The 21,890-nt window shown below is 35.9% G+C and overlaps 1 protein-coding gene and 1 pseudogene across 1 annotated transcript in view; one reads left to right on the top strand and one right to left on the bottom strand.

Moving 5' to 3' along the window:
• Map3k19 (mitogen-activated protein kinase kinase kinase 19) overlaps nt 1-9,253 on the bottom strand; it is a 48,532-nt gene extending 39,279 nt beyond the window's left edge. The window contains exons 1-3 of the mRNA XM_076866326.2: nt 9,080-9,253; nt 2,548-2,736; nt 222-376 (exon numbers count right to left, since the gene is read on the bottom strand). Of these exons, the coding sequence (XP_076722441.2) occupies nt 222-376; nt 2,548-2,736; nt 9,080-9,253 (518 nt within the window). The remainder of the gene's footprint in view (nt 1-221; nt 377-2,547; nt 2,737-9,079) is intronic.
• Nucleotides 4,971-5,380, top strand: LOC143407369 (protein mago nashi homolog 2 pseudogene; annotated as a pseudogene).
• Nucleotides 9,254-21,890: the final 12,637 nt, after the last annotated feature.

Raw genomic sequence — 21,890 nt, 5'->3', positions numbered from 1 at the left:
TAAGAATAATAGGCAGTTATGTAATATCTGTAATATAAGTTATGTAGTATCTATAATAATGTAATATCTGTACATTCCTTTTCAATTGTCAGTTTTTTGACAATGCATCTGCATTTAATGTATATAAGAGAAAACCATCTGCATGTCTATGTTTACATGTGATTTCTGTAAATAACAACGAGATAGATGCTCTTCAACTAGTGCTGACCACTAATACTCACGCGCCATGTTTAAGGAGCTCCGACAGAACTTCCTCAGGTCTATAGACTGTTAGCATGTCAAGACTCTCAAACAGGTCCACATCTCTCACAGCTAGCATCAAAGGAGTCAAGCCATGTTGGTTTGGGAAATTTATATCCAGAAATTCTTCAGATGCCTTTAAAAACATGAGGCTTTATTTCTATTGTGTTTTACTGTATGCCTGTTTATACTAATCTTTGTATGTTCATTACTTGGTTAACTTCTCATTTTATTTTATTTATTTTTTATTTTTGGTGCTGAAGAATGAACCCAAGGCCTCTCTTGTGTAAGCACATAAACTGCAACTGAATTACACCCCCAGCCTTATTCTTTCTCAAAATCTATTCTGAGGGCTGGGGTTGTAGTTCAGTGGTGGGGCAGTTGCAGGCACTGGGTTTAATTCTCAGCACCACATGTAAATAATTAAAATAAAGGTCCATCAACAGCTAAAAAAAATCTATCCTGAGAGGAAGCTGAAGAGGTGGAAGAGCACAAACCTGACAGACAGACCTGGGTTTCAGCCTTCCTTCTGTTCACTGGTTATTCAACCTCCCTGACAGATTATATCACAGACACCTTGTTAAATGGTTGATAAAATCAACCTTTGATAAAATAAGAGGTGCCAGTTAAATGACAAATAATTTTCATTTGGGACACACTTATACTAAAAATGTATGTACTGTTTATTAAGTTTAACTGGGTGTCCTGTATCTTTATTTGCAGAATCTATCAACCCTATACTTGCTGACCTTCAGAATCCTCTGCTATACAGTTGGAATCATAACAACTTATTTGCAGAGTTGTTTGATGATTAGAGACAAAATATAAAAAGCACTTAGCAAAGTGTCTGACATATAGTAGGTATTCAATAAACACTTATTGAAACAATTAATAATTTACAATAATAAGGCAGTTTCCTTAACTGGATATATATAGTCAAACACAATGGGTTTAGTGTTGTTGGTTGCTCTAATGAAAGTAAAATTTTATTGACACAATTCAGAACTGAATTGCCTACTGAAAGGCCAAAATATCCAAACTGCTCACTTTATAGATCAAAGTAACTCACTAATTTCCATCTCTATTTCACTTTATACCATCAGTATAGTCAGTGTTTCTATCTCAGCTTCTCTAGGGACAAAATAGAGATAATGATATTACTTCAGCAAGGTGCTGTGGGAATTAATTAGTTAATATTTTTTCTGTCTCTGAGAAGAAATTGCCTCTTATATCAATGTTTATTATTAGTTAGAACCAACATGAAAGTTTTAAGCTGAGAATAATCTTGCAGAAGCACATTAATTTAGCATCTGTCAATTAAGCTCTAGATCCAGTTATAGGCACTAGTTTCTTAAAGCTTGGTTGCTAATCTTTAGGGGTGAAAAATGTGATTATGAAAACAGACATTGGATTATAATTACAACTGCTGAGAATAACATTAAAATAAAATGTATTGTGTTTAAGAAAAGTTTCCAAGCCTCCTTCCATGGTGCATGGCAATTTTAGACTATCACAGACTATCATTTAGTACAACAAAAGAATTTAAAGTATCCTTTGGTTTTGTTCTAGCTATCCTTGAACTGTACGTGACTGGAATATCTTTCACTCTTTCTTTATCTGTTTGTGTCTTTACCATAAGGGATTAGAAGAAACTGTTTCCTAGCAGCAATTGATTTTCTTTCAGTTGGAAGGTCACATGGGCCTGACAAGTATCTTTGAAGGTAAATGCCAAGAGCAGACAATTGCCAGTTTCAATAATTAATGTCCTTTAGTTATGCATATGATTTCATAAAGTTCTCTGGGAAAAATAATCTATAGGTAGAAAATCTAAATGAGATTAGTACTCTCAAAAAACAGCATTTAAAAAATATGTCCTCTGAAGTCCTTTAGTCACAACTAAATATTATGCAAGGCATAGGCTGGCTGATTCCCTTTTCAGGATAAAGATAATAACTGCAACTGGTCCAAAGGGATCTAAACAGCAACTGTACAAATGGCAATGATGTCAAGGGAACTCCTCTGAGCAAGTTGACAGTAGTCCTCTGGAGGCTTCCTGGGAGCATATCATTTCCCAGTGGGCTGCATGACTTCTTCTAGCATTCTGCTGGAGGACTGTGTTCTTTTATTATCTTGTTTTCCACTTCAGCATCCTATTTGATCCTGTTTCTTTCTCATATTCCCTTCATGAACTTTCTGAAATTGCATTTGAAAATACCTTGTTTTTCTTTAAAAGGAGTCATATATGGTCTGTGCTCTTATTACTTGTATACCCACCCAAAGGCTGAAATAAACATCAGTTTAACTAACCAGTAACTGTTGAAGTTTTTCAAGATCACCTTGCCACGAACTTTGTAGAAGTTTCATTTGGGGATCCTGGATTCCACTGATTGCCAAGAGTTGCCTTTGGATATCACAGTTGCCTACATGAACTGCAGTTTGGTTGCTATAATTGCAAAGGGTAATATCTGCTCCCTTTTCCAGAAGAAATCCAATAACCTGTAGCACAAGAAAATTTTTTATTTTCTATTTTTGTGTACCAACTGTATCTTCAGATCTGGGTAGTAAACTGATCTGAATTGGGTGTGGCTCTGATTAATGAAATAGGAAAGGAAAATTAGAAGGAAATAAAAATGGAGGAGTGCAGGTTGGGGTGTGTGGCTTATTGGTAGTGCTTGCTTAGTATGCATATGGCCTGGGGTTCAATTCCCAGCACTACAAGGGGGAAAAAAGATTAATTTAGATGCAGATGACTACTACTTGCCTTTTTTAGTTTGGGAAATAAAAATTTCTGTCATATAGATGCTTTTGGGGTACTATTTAAAAATATTTTTAGCTGTTGATGCACCTTTATTTTATTCTTTTATTTTATGCAGCACTGAGAATTGAACCCAGTACCTGACACATGCTAGGCAAGTAAGTGCTCTACCACTGAGCCATAATTACAACCCCAATACTATTTTTTTTTGTTAGACTAGAAATCTGTAAGTATAATATGCTAAAGTCACACACCACATTGAAGTTTTATAATAGTCTATAATTTATAATATAAAATTCAAATATTCATATATATATGCTTTAATGTTGCAAATATTACTTCAAGTGTTTCTAGGAGAAGTCAATCTGCATTCCAAATAGTTAATTGATAATTTATTCAACAGATATGAATCAGGTGCCCAGTGTGTGTTGAGAACTGTCCTTGGTGCTGAGCCTCTATCAGTGAGCAAGTAGCCAGTCTTCAATGAATTCACAGTTTAGTGATGAACAAAGGCAGATAAAAAGGAAATCGCAGAAATGAAATGCATTATGCTGTCATGTATAACTAATTAGAACAAATTTTAAAATTTCAAAAAAAGAGAGAGAAAGAAATTACAGGCGCTAGGAAGTAACACTGGCCAAATTATATTGTTATATTGTGTGCATGTATGAATGTAACAACAAATTCCACCATTATATACAATTACAATGCACCCATTAAAATGTGGGGAAAAGGCAATTACAACACATAATTGCAATGATAAAGGAAAATAGAGGAGGCAGAACTGGGGTACACCTAGAAGAAACCAATTGAGCTATCTTAGGAAGCCCAGGAAGAATGTGGAAGGAAGTGACATTTAAATTGAGACCCCAGGAATTAGACTCATTTAACCAGACAAAGAGCAGAAGAAAGATTGTTTCAAGCACAGGAAACAATGTGAACAAAGGACTGTGAATAAGAGAAAAAGTAACATTCAAACTCTAGAAGGAATTACATACTGATGGAGCTCAGGCAAGAAGGAAGGAAGGAGATGTGGATGAAGACAGTAAAAAAAATCCCTAAATCCTGAAAGGCTTTACCAACCCCAGTGAGGAGTGAAAGGTGTATGTTCAGAGAAATTGGAGATAATGCAAGATTTTTATTAGAAAAAACATGGTAAGATCAGTGTTTTAGAAAATCACTTTGAATGCTCAACTAGTTCGATGTGGGGAAGAGCATAACTGGGAGATCCTATGAGTATACCTTGACAGCAGCCTCATGGAAAGATAACATAACTGAGAAAGGGAGCCAGTCATGGAAATGGAGTGGTTGTGGATATAATCTAGGGGCATTTAAGAAGCTGAATTGACAGGACATAGACATTGATTAGACATGGGAATGAACAATGCACCATAAATCAAGTATTACTCCAGGTTTCTGTTTACTTTTATCTGTCTTCTCTACCTGCCAATGCAGGACAGACTGCCATGCTTCATTGCCTGAATGAATGGAATGGCCTTCTCACCGGTCTTTCCATTTCCAGATATCTTTGAATGAAACCAACTAGAGTGGCTAGCATAAAAAATTCAGATAACAACAAGTGTTGGCAAAGATACGGAGAACTAGGAGCCTTCATACTGCTGTTTGTCTTACTAAAAATGTAAATTGTATAACCACTTTGAAAAACCATCTAGTAGTTTGTCAAATGATTTAATATAGAGTTACCATATAACCAAGGAATTCCAGTCATAGGGATGGTATTTAAGAGGACTGAAAATGTATGTCCACACAGAAACCTGTACACAGGCATTTATAGCAACATTATTCATAGTGATTTGTAGTCATCAGAAGTTGAAAACAAAATTTCCATCAATGGTAGATAAATAAAATGTGGTTTATCCATACAATGGAATATCATTTGACTACAAAAAGTAGAGACTAATCGGTGCTGGGTGGCATGTTGGCCAAGCTTTCGACAGGCTCCTGGGACACAAAAATGGCTATGGCTAGTGATTTCTATCTATGCTACTACGTAGAGCACAAGGGCAAGTTTGAAACATGAGTTTCAGCCGGATGGAAAACCTAGATATGCCAACAACAGCAATTACAAAAATGATGTCACGATCAGGAAAGAGGCATATGTACATAGGAGTGTAATGGAAGAACTGAAGAGAATTATTAATGACAGTGATATCACAAAAGAAGAAGATTCCCTGTGGTCTCCTCCTGACAGGGTACATTAGAGATGAACACATTGCTTTTACCACATCAAAAATAGGCTCTCTTATTGAGGTAAATCAGTCAAAGGATCCTGATGGCCTTCAAGTATTTCACTATTTGGTACAGGTCTTGAAATGTGCCGTTTTCAGTCTCATTGGGTTACACTTCAAGATTAAACCACTTTAAATTGTGTTTTTAAAGTTGTTTGTATATTTAATTAAGGAATAGGTAAGGGAGGGTTTATTTACCATTTCACATTTTTAGGAATGTGAAACAAAAAGGTTTTTCTTTCTTTTTCTTTTCTTTTCTTGGGACCAAATGGGTTAGACATCCCCACACGAATTAAATTCTGTAAGTAAAAGCCATTTTTTGTTGAAATTTTGTTCTAATAAAACATCAAAGCTTGAAAAAAAAGTATTGATGAGTACTACAACGTGGATGAATCTTGAAAACATTATGCTATGTGAAAGAAGCCAAATGCAAAAGACCACATTCAATTCCATTTATATTAAACCCCAGAAGAGGAAAAGCTAGAGACAAAAATTAGATTATTAGGTATGAGGTGGGGAGTTTTGGGAGAAGGATAGTTGGGGACAGCTAAAGGCACAGAGGTTGCATTCCTCCTTTGAGGGTAATGGTGTTCCTTGTGAGGTAATGAAAATGTTCTAAAACATTTACTGTGGTAATTATTGCACATCCATATGAATACACTAGAACCTATTGAATTATATATTTGAAATGGATAAATTATGTGGTATATGAATCATATTTCAATAAAGATGTTTTAAAAATGCCTTTGTGCCAGGTGTGGTGGTCCATGGGAGGCTGATTGCACATTTGAGGTCAGTCTCAGCAACTCAATGAGGCCCTAAGCAACTTATTGAAATCCTGTCTCAAAATAAAAAGAGCCAGAGATGCAGTGGTTAAGGCCCCTGGGTTTAATCACAAGTACCAAATAAATAAAATAAAATACCCTTTGCATGCCTTCATGACTCCTGCATGATCTCCTATCTTTCCAGTCTCATCTTGTGCCACTCTTCACTCTTCTTCTGCAAGTGTTAGACACCTTACTATACCTCAGATAGACACACTTTTTCCCAACCTGAAACCTTTTTCCTTATTATTGTCCCTTCCCCAACTGCTCTTTCCTTATTATTCCCTCTTCCCCAAATGCTCTTTAAATGTCCTTTATCATTATTTATATCTTACTACAAATGTAACCACATCAGTAAGAACTTTTCTGACCACCTTATCAAAAAAAAAAAAAAAAAAAGAGTCGTTCTATTGGTTAGTTCCAAGCACTAATCACAATTAGTAATTTATTTGAGTGCCTATTGTTTCCTCATTTGTTGTGTTTCACTTTTTTTTTAGAGAGGGAGGGAGGGAGGGAGGGAGGGAGAGAGAGAGAGAGAGAGAGAGAGAGAGAGAGAGAGAGAGAGAGAGAGAGAAATTTTTTTAATATTTATTTTTTAGTTATCGTCGGACACAACATCTTTGTTTGTATGTGGTGCTGAGGATCAAACCCGGGCCGCACGCATGCCAGGCGAGCGCGCTACCGCTTGAGCCACATCCCCAGCCCCTGTGTTTCACTTTTAACAGAAACTAAGTTTATGGGCAAGAGATCTTATCAAAATAATATTTTATGAATGGGTTAAGATGCTAGATTTTTTGCTATTTAATAAGATGGTTAACACTAATATGGGTGTTCCTTATAAGGACTGGGTACAGGAAGAAAGATGAAGACAGTTTTGGATATGTTGTATTTGTAATGTTTGTGCCATTCAAGTGCAGAGATTCAGTTGGAAGCTGAATATACTATATATGTATACAGGAGTTCAGGTGAGGGATGTTGACTTGAGTTACAGCAGGTGCCATCTCCATATTATTGAGGGATGTTCACATTTAAGAAATGAAAAGAATGCACAAAGGAGACTGGGTAAAGTTGTCACATAAGTAGGGTAAAATACCAGAAGGAAGCCAGTGGAAGAAAACATTTCAAGAAAAATTGGTGTCCAATGCTACTAAGAGCTGAAAGTGAACCAAGGACATTGTAGATGGCAGACAAGAATACTTTCAATAATATGGTAAAAGAAGATGCCAGAATGTCATAGTTCAAATAGGTGAGAAAGTGGAGCAATGAGGGTACATCAGTAGATCATTCTTTAGAGAGGCTGTTGGGAAAATGTCCTCCATGATTTCTGTTTCTGAAGGTCTCATGAGCAAAGCTGAAGCATTGACTACCTTTGTTCTAGACTATGTTATCAAATATGTGTGAAAAATCTTAGAAGATAGAAATAGGGTCTTCCTCTGGAGTAATAAAAAGACATGCTTACTGTCCATTGTAAAAGATTAAGGTTCCTTGAACTCTGGATTCTTCTATAAAGCAACCTGTTGTATGTACTCATATCACCTGGCCCTCTTCAATTTGCTCTGGGAAAATTGGGGCTTGGAAAATTGAAGGAAATGCTGATTCCCAACCTGTTACTAGTACTAAAAGTAGTGAACTGTGATTTTTCCCTGGCCTAGGAGTCTTGTTTTCTCCCAGGTTCTATGAATCTCTGTCAGGTAACTTCCAAGTAAGGTAAAGACTCAGATACTTCACACTTGACAGTTTATTAAACAAAAGAAAGAAACAAAGGAAAGAAGGAAGAAAGAAAGAAAATTAAAAGGATGAGATAATAAGAGAGACAGGAATAACTGAGGAAGAATGAAGGCTTTGTGGGCTAATTAATAGGATTTTAAGAAAGTTCATGGGAAATGGTATTAAATGTGTTGACCAAATTGTACGGCCAATTAAATAAGAAGTATTCTCCACTTCATTGATTTAATGAGGATAAACTGAGAGGTAGATGCAGGCTGAGTACCAGGAAATAAATTCAATGACAGCTGTTCAAACAGTATCCTGTTTTTGCTAACTCTTCTGTGGGTGCTGTCTTCCTCGCCAATCTGGCAGTTAGCTTCAGATCCATGTTGCTCATGCCATGGTAACAACTAATATCAAGATGCTTCCCATGTGAGCAAAACTTCAACCCCCTTTCAGGCAACAGTTACAGAGATATGCATCTTTATAGAAAGAAGTGGAAAAGATAAAAGGAGTAAAAGGAGAAAAAAATCATGACTAATATGAACAGAAACCACCCAAACTTCCAGCTTTGACTGGTTCACTGGGGAGGTGGGTGCTGGGGTGCATAGTGCTTATTAAAGAAAATCAAATTGGTACAAGCTATCTCATAGCTCAGTGCTTCCTGATAACAACCTTGGATCCATTCAGTGGTTAGGGAAAGGTCTCAGAATTTTTCATAATAGATGTTTCCTGCTCTAGGTAAGGGTGGTTTGGACCTCCAGGGGAAATTTCCCTGACACAGATAAATTTCCATGAGAAACCATCGATAAAGCATTGGTGAATGTTCAGGCTCTTCCTGGTCTGCATTAAGGTTTATAATACTCTAGCAGTTAACCCACCAGAGAGTGAGAAACTGACCCAAAGAAATCCAAATTCTTGTGATTATCCCCACTGTCCTGGAAAACTCTCCTAACTATTACATTTAAACTAGGTGAAAACTTAAAATATATCATGATAATGGGACAGAAAATGACCTGGAGTAGATTCCTTTTTTTAAAAAAGTCAGGTCAAGCCTGTGTTAATCAAAGGCTTGTTCTAGCCAGAGTGTAATGTGACTGTGACCACTAAGTTAAACAGTGCCTGAAGCTGAGAAAGATAGTTAGTGATAATGACCTTGCCTTCTGAACAGGGCTTTGGATGGACTCTAGATACTGGAAGTTCATTAGGCTGAGCAACAAGGAGGAGCCATAATCCTGGAAATCAAACGTAAATATGCCTTGCTTATTGGTGCAGAATCATTGTTTTTCTCCCTCCCCTTGTACCTCTGTTAAATTTTCTTCTGCTGCAGTAATGAGAGGAGTATTTCCAGTCTTTGGGTGCTGAAAGTCAAGGTTTCCCAGGATGGAATAGACTTTAGTAATATGGTCACAGATGAGTTTCATATCACCTCTTGAAACAAATTCCAGGAAATCATGAATCAGTTTATTTTTATTCATTTTGTTTGTTCCATATAATGCCTTCAAGAGAAAAGAAATGACATAATTATATGAGAGCCAACAGTAGGTGGTTCAAATGTAATATATTCTGCTTTTACTGTCACCTGTTTCTTTCACATGTAAAGATATTATAATAGCTTTTAAAGCAATTTTTTTGGGGGGGTACCAGGGATTGAATCTAGGGCACTTAACCACTGGCGCACATCTCCTGCCCTTTTTTGTATTTTATTTAGAGAAAGGGTCTCCACTCTGTTGCTTAGGGCCTCACTAAATTGCTGAGGCTGGCTTTAAACTTTTGATCCTTTTGCCTAGGCCTCCTGACCTGCTGGGATTACAGGCATTGCCACTGTACCCGGCACAATTTTTTTTTTTTTTTTTAAAGGGAGAAAACCCTACATTTCCACCAAGAATGGTTCTCCACATGTTTTAAGGAACAATAATAACTTTACCATTTCTTTGGAAGATCTACTGTGATACAGGAAAAGAAAGGATAGAGAAATACCAGAATGGAAAGAGCACTGACTGAATCTGGATTAAAATTCTTTCTCCAAAGAGCACCAAAGTTGTGATCTTGGGCATATCGCTCACCTCTGAGCTTTAATTTCTCATCTCCAAAATGCAATGATAGATCCTTATTCAAAAAATTGCTGAGGATCTGAAATACCACATACAACCTGTTGCACATTTTTATGGGTGAGAATTTTTGTTGAATTTTATTTTCTTTAGTATTGTTTATTAACCTCCCTATAATTTTCTTTATAGAAGTTTCTATCTCTCCGATAATGCCATAAGCTCCTCTACAGCAGGGACATTCCATGTTTTACTCTTTTTTAGCTCCCATAATTCTACACTGTGTGTCACTGAGGAACTTGGAGGCCACCAGTCTGGATCTTCCAGGAAGGTCTTAGATTTAAATATCCTATCTCAGTTTTCCAAATCTTTAAAATAGTTCTTAAATTACAATTGCAATATTGAAAATCTACCCCATTTCCATGGAGCATATTGCTGTTAGAAACAACAAAAATCCTCAATGAGACTCTACATTTCTACTTCTGCATCTGACACCATAGTCAACTGTATGTGGTCACGTGTTATTCCTTGCAATAATCTGGTATTGGATTGAAAGCCAAAGAATAAGAGGCTCATCTCATAGTATAGCTTTGTGTGTGTGTGTGTGTTTGGGGGAGAGAATCTAAGAAAAAAATAAACAATGTTCTAAACACACAAATGCCTTCAGAATTCATAGGGCAACTACATAAAACCCTCGTTCTCAAGAAAGAACATCACTTCATTCCAGAAATAGTATTATTCTGTGAATTCAACCATTCATTAGGAAGAGCTATATGCCCTTCGGAAGCTTTCATTGACCTGTTGCAAGGAACATAAATTAATTAAAGCAAAATACATGATTGTCAATGCAAGCAACAGCTCATGAATTTTACAGATGCCAGAGAATGGAGATGACAACATGGGCTGAAACAGCCCCTGGAAAGAAAGCATTGACAAAAATTGGAGAGTCAGAGAGAAGGAGAAAAGGCAGTTCTGACAGGGAGATGAGGCTGAGCAAAAGTCTACCTATACCCAGGGCCAAGGAGAGGAGGAATCAGATGACGTCTACACTGTTTTCCCCAACAGGTTGAGGAATGGAAAGTTTCTCATGGAGAGTTTGTAGCAATGCTTTTTAGGACCACTGGAACTTTAGGAAGATTATTAGAACAGAGAATGGAAAGGCAGAAACAACAATTTAAAAGCAATGATTAACAATAGGATTGTGATTCACTGGCCATAGAAAATGAAAAAATAAGTTCAAGAGGAGGGCCTGATGCTGGAGGAGGAAAGTCTTTCTTTTATAGAATAATAGATGAGATCATCAACAGAGCCAGTAGGTAAACAGGGTGTATTGTCTCCTTGGTTTTCAGAGAAATTGTGGTCTTTCCTTATTCCAGTTTCCTAAATTTGCTTGAGAATAAAATTCCCTGTTTCCTTGTTATAAACAAACAAACAAACAAATAATTTCCAAGTTCCTTTAGTAGGTATGGGTTAAGGCTAGGGACTCTCCTTTAAAAAAAGTTAATATACTTTAAAAAATAGACTTTATTCCTTAGGGCACTTTTAGATTAACAGCAAAATTGAGTAGTATAGCAGTTTATGTTCTGCTTCTCCTTCCTGTCCCTGGCCTATCGACAGCCTGCACCTAAGTGGTACGTTTGTTAACAATTGATGAAACTACATACCGGCAACCTCACCTGAAGTCCATAGTGTACATCAGTGTCTGCTCTTGGGTTGTACATACTGTGAGTTTAGACTAATATATAATGATATGTATCCATACATCAACTATTGCAATTTTATACATAATAGTTTAATAACCCTAAAATTCCTCTGTGTTCTGCCTATTTATCCCTCATTCCCTCAATGGACCCCTGGCAACCAGCCATCTTTTTATTTTCTCTAATGGCTCTATCTTTTTTCCCTTTAAATTAAGCATTAAGGTAGTTCCTAACAATTGCTAACTGACCTAATGATTAGAAATCAGCCTATGACTTTTCTTTCTTGCAGACCTTTTTATTTTCTATCATCATTGCCTGTTATTACTCTTCATTTAACCGTCCTAGGATAGATATTAGTTTTCTCTCTCAACTTCTAACAAAGAATAATTTGAAATAGAGAATAAATTCCTCAAGACTAAATATTTTTTATCAAAGTGATGTTACATAATAATAATAACATAACAATAGCAATAATATTCAATGCTTATTGACTTACTATGTGCCACATACTATTCTAAATGTTTTACATGTATTTTATCAAGTTAGTGTCAAATTATATTATTCTTTCTATTTATATATGAGGAAAATAAAGTACAGGTCTTAGTAAAATGGGATCTTATACTGAACAGATAAAAGTACTAGTTCCCCGAAAGATCTAATGGAACTAGTATTTAAAGGAGCATTTGCAGAATAGACCTGTTTTTTTTTTTTTTTTGGTAGATGGACACAACACAATGCCTTTATTTATATGTGGTGCTGAGAATGGAACACGGGTTGCACTGGTGCTAGGGGAGCGCTCGACTGCTGAGCCACAATCCCAACACCCCCGCCCAGACCTGTTTTTGACATTTGGAGCTTAGATGTGCTAAATTCATCACACTCATTAGCAGCACTGGACTGGGTTTGGCTTTTCTTTGTTTTGTTTGTCTTTTTCCCTTTCAGCTCTGATCCCCTCTGGCTCTCCTTTCTGCCAGGGTTCACAAGAACCCAATCTAATGTACCTGAGAGGTATCTTCAGATATGTGTGTACCTGTATAAGGTGTATGGTGCTGTTATATGTGTGTGGGGGTGCAGGTTTTAAATTTACACAAATGATATTGTACTATAGAATTTGTTACTTTTTTTAAAAAAAAATTTTTAGACTTTGTTTTTAAGCTTATCCTTGCACTCATATGTGTCTCTGGGGGTTTTTGTTTGTTTGTTATGCATTCACTATATTTTATTATCTCCTCTTTTGGTGATGGACATCTAAGTTGCCTCCAACATCCCCGAACTCAGCAAGCAATATTGTGATGAATACCTAGAGTGGGCCTTCTTGTGCACTGGCAAAAGTTTCTCTGCTATGAATGGGTCAAGGGTATTTAATTTCACTAAACACTGCCAATGTCTTCTCCAGAATGACTTCATCAATTTACATTTCCACCAGCAATGTCTATTTCCTTTAAGCTCTTCTAAGAGAAGCAGAACTTTGTTTGATTGCTGTCACGTAATCATCATTCTAGTCATTACTTGGAGTTTTGCTATGGGCAGAGAGAGCAGATGATATACTCAAAATCAGGCCACAGAGAAATTTCAAACCAGTGCAAGTATCTGTCCTAACAAATTGCTTTGCAACTTGGATTTATATACACAGTTGTTTTTGAAAATGCAAAAGTATTTGCAATATCATTTCAGCTAAAAATCCTTTCAGAAATAAAAGGTAATTAAAACATGTCTGTCAATAAAGCTAAAAATCATATTTGAATAACAACTAGACAAGAATAGGTATTTATCTCACTAGCTTATGCATAAAGTAGAAATAAAACCTCAACAATATCTTCCCCAAGTTTATTACCTAGGGAAAATGCTATGAAGTTTATGGTTTAACTCAGGCAATCTTTGAGAATATTTCACAAGTAGTAGCTACCATCTAAAACAAAAAAGTTTAGATTTATCAAAACCACAATCCCCAAATTATCAAATCAAATCACTACAATACCAGGCAACATGGTCATTATTTGGTCATTCTTTCTCTAATAAGCTCAGTGGTGGTCAGAGAAAGACAGTAAGAATGAAACAAACCCACAGAAATATCCCTATACTATGTCGCTCTTTCAATTATGATGCACAGACCTACAATGCTCAGTGAGCTCTATTTCCTCCTCTGACCTTCAATCTGTCTAAGAAAACTTTTCAATTTCCCATTTAGAACTGTCTTGAGCTATGATTTTTTTAATATAATATTTCATTTCATAGGGCTTTCTGGTTTAGCTTCTATTGAAGCACAGTCTTAGTTTTAATTCTATGCCTGATTTATCTACTTGTAAAGTCAAAAGGTTTTATTATATTGTATATTTTGGTTGGAAGTTTATATAATAAAGATGAGAATTCCATTTTATATTAATAAAGTGTGTTCAAGAAATATATGTATATAATATTGAGTAGTTATAAAACTTGTACCACATAAAGTTTACAAATATTTAGGTGATTAAATCATTGTCTCTGCATATAATTCAATAGAAGCAAGTGATTTTTTAATATATTTTTCTTGTCTTTATTAATTTAGCTTATGGTTTACAGGTGTTTGCATTTATTGGTAGGGATATCACAATACTTGAAAAGTCAAAAAAAAAGTTCACTAAAACTCTAAGGATATAATTATTTGATATTAGTTTTCCCCATCAATTTACCTGTTATTCTTCCTCTGGGACATCCTTTGGGGAGAAAAAAAGTTTCAACACATGGCATTATCTAAAATGGGATAAAAAAGTAGAGATCTGGCTTACCTATGGTTTGTTTTGCTGAAGGAGTTGGTACACAGTTAAAGAGTTGCCAAGCCTAACAGCAGCCAACATCATCGTAATTCACTGTGGCACTGATTTCCAGGCCAGCTGTCAACCCCTAATTCAACTAAGAATCCATTTAAATGCAGCATAGATTTAGATTTTTTTCTCTGATTTTTTCCAGTTTGCATAACCTGAATACTTTTTAGAAAAATAATTAAAACTGGTTCTGAATGCACAAGCCCTTCAGTTAGCTGCAAGGAGACTGCTTAGTTTACAGACTGTCACCCAGGCAACCATCCACTGTGTGTTTAGCTTAGAGAATTGAAAGCAGGACAATCTCATCTAGGAAGGAAAACAAGAGTTGTACACTCTTTCAAGTTGCTATGTGTGTGCTTAAAAAAAAAGGTTGGGCCCTTGTGTACCTCCATGGTTGACACAACTGCCATTATCACCTTACTTACAGAGATTATCTCTAGGAATGGTACAGTTTTGTAATCTCTGTCATGTGCCAATATGGTCTCTTTCCAAATCTGTGGATATGTTACAGAGCAAGAATCCAATAGATTGCCTGTGAACTCGTTGTGTTCTGGAATCCATGCTTGAGAAACCACCACTGGATGGAAATCCTTACATTAGAACAAGCTAGACAAGCTTGTGGTATTCTGAAGCACTTTAGTAAGTGGTCTGCATTTTTGTCTGACTCATAAATGGCAATAAACCCACCTGCAAAAGACTATGGACTACAAAAACATATTCATAAGGAAGTAGACTCAGAGGACTCTAAAACATAAGGTCAGCTGACCTTTGTGTGTTGCTAGGTTTTTTCCTGCCACTTAGTAAGAGGTGCAGTGGTTTTTGTTCTAATGATGTCAGTAACATTACATATTCTCAATTGGAGGTGGTGCAGATTTATATCTGGTAACTCTTGGAATGCCATTAAAAGCATGAAAACTTGGGCTGGAGCTATAGCTCAGTGGCAGAGCGTTTGCCTAGCATGTGTGAGGTACTGGATTCAATCATCAGCACTGTATACAATAAAATAAAGACATGCTGTCCAAACATAACTACAAAAAAATTTAAAAAAAATAAAACTTTATTTCTGTTGTGTTTTCATTCTCTATGATTATTGAAACTAATCTTTGCATTTTAATTATTTGGCCAATTTCTCATTTTAATTCAGATGTTCTTTCTCAATATCTATCTTGAAAGGAGCTGATGAGATAAAATAATCCAAGCCTGCAAGACAGACAGACTTGGGTTTCATTTAGCTCCATAGTTGTTTATTTAACCTCCCTAATGGATTTATCAATCTGTCAAATAGTTGATAAAATAACCTTTATAAATAGGGGTGCCAAGTTAAATGATTGATAGTTTTCATTTGGAACATACTTTTAAGAAAATAAAAATAATAAAATATTAAATATTATAACAATTATTATAATTATTATTATTTATGGTACTGAGGCTTGAACTCAGAGTCTTGAACATGTAAACAATTATTTGTTGTTCATCTGAAATGTAATTTAACTAGGTATGCTGTGTTTTTATTTGCAAAATTTGGCACTCCTACTTGCTGACCTCCAGAGCCCTCAGTTGTATAGTTAGAATAATAGTATCTTCCTTGCAGGGTTGATTGTCTATGCAAAAAATCTAAAAGAATTGTCCCCAAAAAAATCTTCTTAGAACTAATAAATAATACAGCACAGTAGATCTTTAGGGCAGTGAGACTATTCAATGATAAAGTAATGATGGATACATGTTGTTATATAATGCCTATGTGAACAGTAAGCCCTAATATCAACTTTGGACTTTAATATCTATGTAATTAGTTAATAATAACATATTGATACTGATTCATCAATTGATGTATACTGCATCAATAGAAGATATAAGTAAAAGGGGAAACTTTTTGAGGAGAGGGGTATGTGGGAACTCTGTACTTTCATTTCAAGTGTTTGGAAAATCTAACAATGTCTATCAGTAATTTTAGAACAAAAATATTAATAGGAAACATTTTTACCTAAAAAAAAACCCTACCACTAGATCTGCTAGAAGCAGATACATATATAGAGTATATGTATCTACTGGAAGTTATTTTTAAAAAAGAATGATGTAAACCCAAATGGGCAGAAGCAAGAAAATAATAAAGTAGGGCTAGGATGTGGTTCAGCGGTAGAGTGCTCCCCTAGCACGGGCGGGACCTGGGTTGGATCCTCAGCACCACATAAAAATAAAGGCATTGTGCTATGTCCATCTACACCTAAAAAATAAACATATATTTTTTAAAAAAGAGAAAAGAAAACAGGTCACACTCCCCCTTACACACACACAGAAACAAATTGTCCCAGGGCAAGAGCCACTATTGAGAGAACACAATGGTTAAGGGCAATAGGAGAAGCAGCTAAACTGTTGGGAAGACTTCAATGGTAATCCAGAGAGAGATGCTGGAGGTACACTAGGTGATAGCAATGAGGAGGGAGAGAAAAATAGTTGAAGTCTTCATATAAAGACCACCAAGTAAAACTGTTACTCATAAAAAGGAGCTGAATTTGTTAAATTCATCGAGCAAAGAAATGATATGTCTCCAAAGGAGGCATTAGGAAAGGATACTTGGAGTTTTAGGTGCCTGAGTTAGTTATAGGGGGGTTTGGCAGGGAATTTGTAAACTAAGTGGATTACTTCAACTTGTTTTTAGAACACACGGATCTGTGCAAAATTAATATGTGCATTTGTTTTGGAAGGTGTGCACTTAATGCCTCTGCATTAAGCTGAGTTTGATTCACACATTGTGGTTTGGTGCAGTTAAGCTTCTTTGTGAGTGAGGAAATGATTGCTTTATAAATAGTGGTTTCTGTTCTAAACTGGACGATTTGAAATGAATTTTGGAAGTAAAATTAACAGGATATGTTAAGGAGATTGAAATTAGAAGTTGAGAGACACGAAAGGAATCAGGGAAGACTCTAAAATTTGGGATTTATCCAAATGTATAAATTGGGATGTCATTTACTGAGATGCAGATAACCATATAGGAAAGCTTGAGGCAAAAAGAAAAAAAAAGATAAGAGTTTCATGTTATACCTACTCAAGTGTAAGGTGCTTGTAAGTCTTCTAAGAATTGGTACCATGTAAGGCAGCTGGATAAAACAGTTCAATGGTGTTATTTGGGTGTGAGATAAAAGTTTGAGAGTCACATATATATGGATGACATCAGGCCATGGGACTGGGTGAGATTACCTGAAAGTATGCCTGAAGTAAAGAAGGGGCTCACCCACTCATTCATTCAACACTGTATCTTAAGTGTCTTTTGTGCAAATCTGAGCACTGAAGAAATACCTGAAAAGTTACTGAAGCCCTGGAAGTAAATCTGTTTGAGGATGGGCTTTTGAACATTTTGACCACTGAGGGAAGATTTACCACTGTCTTGTTCCTCATTTCTTAGTTTTTCTATATAAAGAAATTGTTTTTCTTATTTACTATTTTTTAATATTTATTTTTTAGGTGTAGATGGACATAGCACAATGCCTTTATTTTTATGTGGCGCTGAGGATTGAACCTGGGTCCCGCCCATGCTAGGCGAGCACTCTACCGCTGAGCCACAATCCCAGCCCTCTTATTTACTAATTTGAATTCCAGATTTTTGGAACCTGAGGGTATTTCTTAAATCATATTGTACAGCTCTTTTATTTTATAGATGAAAAAACTAAGCACAAATTATATAGCTAGATAACATTAAGGGTGAGAGTTTAGTGATCCTAACTCCTATTCTAAGGCCCCTTTCACCAAAAATATTATCATTTTTGTCTTTAGTAATTTATCTTTTCTTTTTTTTCTTGAAATTATTAGTATCTTATATCCCTTATAGATGGAGGTTTAAAGGCATGTTGCAAAGATAATTGCATTCAGTAGCTAAATTGTGCATGAGTATAAAAAAGATCATATCAAATCACACATAATCAGAGGGCAGGCCTAGGAGCAAGCTTTACTAATAATTTTGGGAATATAGTGAGCCAACAGGAACAGGCAAACTGGGAGAGGTCTGAGATACCAAGGGCAGCTCCCAGGTCTGTCCTTCCTTATAAGACATATACATGCTCTCTATAATGAAACATTTCCATTTTATAGTCACATGTGAATAGCTTATGTGACATTTTTCTGGAAACCATGCTTCTTAAATCCATAGGGTTACCATAAGCCACCCTAGGGTGGGGATATCCTGCAAAATGCATTCCATAGATAAGGACTTTCCTCCTAGCAAATAATATATTTGCCAAGAGTTCCAGTTATCAAATGTTTACAATATTGGATCACTTACCTTCCTTCTTTCTTTTTTCTGTCTTTCTTTCTGAGCCCCCACTTCTATCCATTAATGATAGAAAAATGGATCACAGACCAGCTGCCTCTCCTGGCCAATATTACATAGTGAATAAAAAATGATTTACACTGTTGGTAGGATTGTAAGTTAATACAACCACTGGAAATCAGTATGGAGGTTCCTCAAAAGACTAAGCATGAAACCAACAAATAACCCAGCTATGCTACTCCTCGGTATTTGTCCTGAAGAATTAAAGTCATCTTATATAGTGATGCATGCATGCCCATGTTTATAGCAGCACAATTCACAACAGCAAACTATGGAACCAGCCTAGGGGTCCATCAATGGATGAATAGATAAAAGAAAATGAGGTACATATTCAAAATGGAGTTTTGTTCAGCCATAAAGAAAAATGAAATTATGGCATTTTCAGGAAAATGGATGGAACTAGAGGCCATCATGTTAAGCAAAATAAGTCAAACTCAGAGGTCCAGGGTCATATGTTTTCTCTCATGGGCAAAAACTAGAAAGGAAAAAGGAAAAGGAAGGTAAGGTGGATCTCCTAAAAACCAGACAGAGACCAGTAGAGGAAAGGGATAAAGGGATGGGAAAGGGGGAAGGAGGAGGAACGTGCTGAGGAGTGATATTGGGCAAGTCATATTGTGTGCATGTACAAATATGTAACAAAAAGATCCTATCAATATGTACAACTATCATTCACAAGTAAAAAATGTGGAAAAAGAAGTGAACAGGCCCCATTTATATATATCTCCCATAACATTGCCAGATCACTATAGGAAAGAGGAAAAAAACCTTAAGTCTGTAGCTTTCCATATTTAACTATAGTCAAAATGAAGGAGAGATGACAGTGTTAGAACTTTGGATCTAGAGCATATTTAATTATACTGTGTAAAAATGCTATCCATAATTGGTTTCTTTGGGCCAAATAAGTAACAGAGACCCTCAGGCAAACAGTCATCTCCCAAGCCCATTTATTTTATTCTGCTTTGGTTTCCATAAAAATGTACTAATAAGAATGTCCTTCAACCAAAAGCATTTTTAACAGTTATTTACTTTTTTTTTTGGCCTAGAACACTTCCACTTATTGATAGGAGCTTATGGCAAACCAAGTACCAATTACTTTTACATTCACCTCTGACTTCTATTCTTATGCATTAGAATCTTTTCTCTATAGAACTATTGATATGATCTTTTAAAAAATCAAATCAGATTCTATTGTTTTCCTCAATAAAATGCTTTACTGATTTCATGTTTCACTTGGAATAAAGTTAAACTCTTTACTATGCCTGTTAGGCCCTTCAAAATCTGGCATCTTCATATCTTCCTATCTCAAATCTAATACCTTGCCCATCCTCTTTCTTTCTGTAATGTGAGCATTTTATGCTTTTAGATTCCTCAGTGCCATTGCACCACCTGTACTAACTGCCTAGAACTCTCTGATCCTCCTCCCCATTCATCTAAGGGATGGCTATCTCTTTTATTGGTTATCTCTTAGTGAGAGATACCATGAGCATGCAATCTGATAGTTTCCCTCTTAACCACAACTGTCAGTCTCCATCACTCAAATTTTTGGTAGCATTTATAACCATCTAATAAGATCTTGATTATTCATTTATCTTGTCTATCTCATTTATCTGGTATTTCTTCAGTGTTGAGAGTAATGATTTGCACTGGTCTCTGTGAGCCAATATACTCCCTCCAACCGACTCTATTCCTAGGTCATTTTGTACTTCCCTTATGACACTTAACAGGGTCAGTCTTGTTTTAGAGTTATCTTTTCATTAGATTCTAGCTTCTGGAGGACCAGGAATGTGTTTTAATTATGTTTCCTCCATTGTGTCTTACATATAGAAGGTTCTCAGTAAATGTTTCTAGAACTGAATATATGCCCAGGAGAGCTCAAAAACAGTGTGGGATTTCATGCATGGACATTGCTCACTAAAGGAAAATCTCAGGTTCTCAGCAGAGCTATATTTTTATTACATTCTGGCTGGGTAGAGAGGAGGAGAAATAATTTCAGGAAACATTAGTGCCATATGAGATGCTATAAGAAAAGCTTGAAAGTGATGACAATTATAGTTTTAAATCCAATGAGAGCTGTAAGAGAACGCTGTAATTTTGGAATGTTTGGACCACCCCAATGTGTATTGAGTAGAGAAGGATTAAAGGATTTTAAAGTTTCATAAAGAGCTTTTCTGCTGAGGCAGCAGTGGTTTGAATTTGAGCTGTACCTTTGGCATGTTAAGCATGACCTATTTGTCCTTTGCAACATAGTTGTGGGAAAAGGTAGAAGATTTTTCAGGAATTCATTACTTGTAAAGAACAAAATCTTCAGAAAGTTAGTGGAAGGAAAAAACGATAGAAGGAAAGAGGCATGATAAATAGCACAGCTCAGTAGGCTGAAAAGAAAGATAAAGCAGATCATCGAGGTCTAAGAGTTAGGGCAGCCTGCAGAAATATGAAAGAGACTAGGACTTCCTACTATTCTGAATGAATGGCTACTGGTTTCATCAATTAAGGTATTTTGCAACTCAGAAAGCCATCATGAGCAGAAAGGTCTTCCACTCTATGACATGGAGGCCAGGCTTCCAAATATGGTTGGCCATCAGCTTCATCTGAAAAAAAATTATAAAAACACAGGTTCTTGCAATTTCACAGAAAAACAAACAAAATATTTCAAATCTCTCTTTATAGGAGATGAATACAAATGCCTAAAGAAACACATGTAAAATTGTTTGACCTCATTGGGAATTCAGGAAATACACATCAAAGCACTGGTGGGTTGTTTTTTTTTGGTTTAGCATATTAGAAAAAACATAAACAATTGGGAATATTAAATGCTGTGGGGGACATACTCTGGTATGCCATTAGTGAGTATGTAAATTAGTAAAGCTCATTTTGGATATAACAATCTGTTGGTATCTACTACATTTTATAATGCACCTACTCTTTAACCCAGCATTTCCATTTCAGTGTTATCTTCAAGTTATTCTTATACATGATAATGAAGATGCCAGCAGAATGAAATTTTACACTAGTAAGTTAAGAAAAACTTTTACTATGGAGAAAATTACAAACATGGTAAGTAAACAATATAGTATAATAAAATTCCATCCACCCATCATCTAATACTATTAGTAGCAATATATAGTAAATGGTCTATGTGTCAAGCCATAGGAACCTGTTAAAAGGTAGTTAAAAGGTTCCATACTTTGAATTTTGGAATGTCATTCAGCAGTATAAAAAAGGAGAAAAGAGCTTTATAAAAT

This window comes from Callospermophilus lateralis, chromosome 9 (genome assembly GCF_048772815.1).
Source record: "Callospermophilus lateralis isolate mCalLat2 chromosome 9, mCalLat2.hap1, whole genome shotgun sequence".
Taxonomy (NCBI): domain Eukaryota; kingdom Metazoa; phylum Chordata; class Mammalia; order Rodentia; family Sciuridae; genus Callospermophilus; species Callospermophilus lateralis.
The sequence above is the reverse complement of the archived record's forward strand: the minus strand, read 5'-3'. Positions and strand labels throughout refer to the sequence as shown.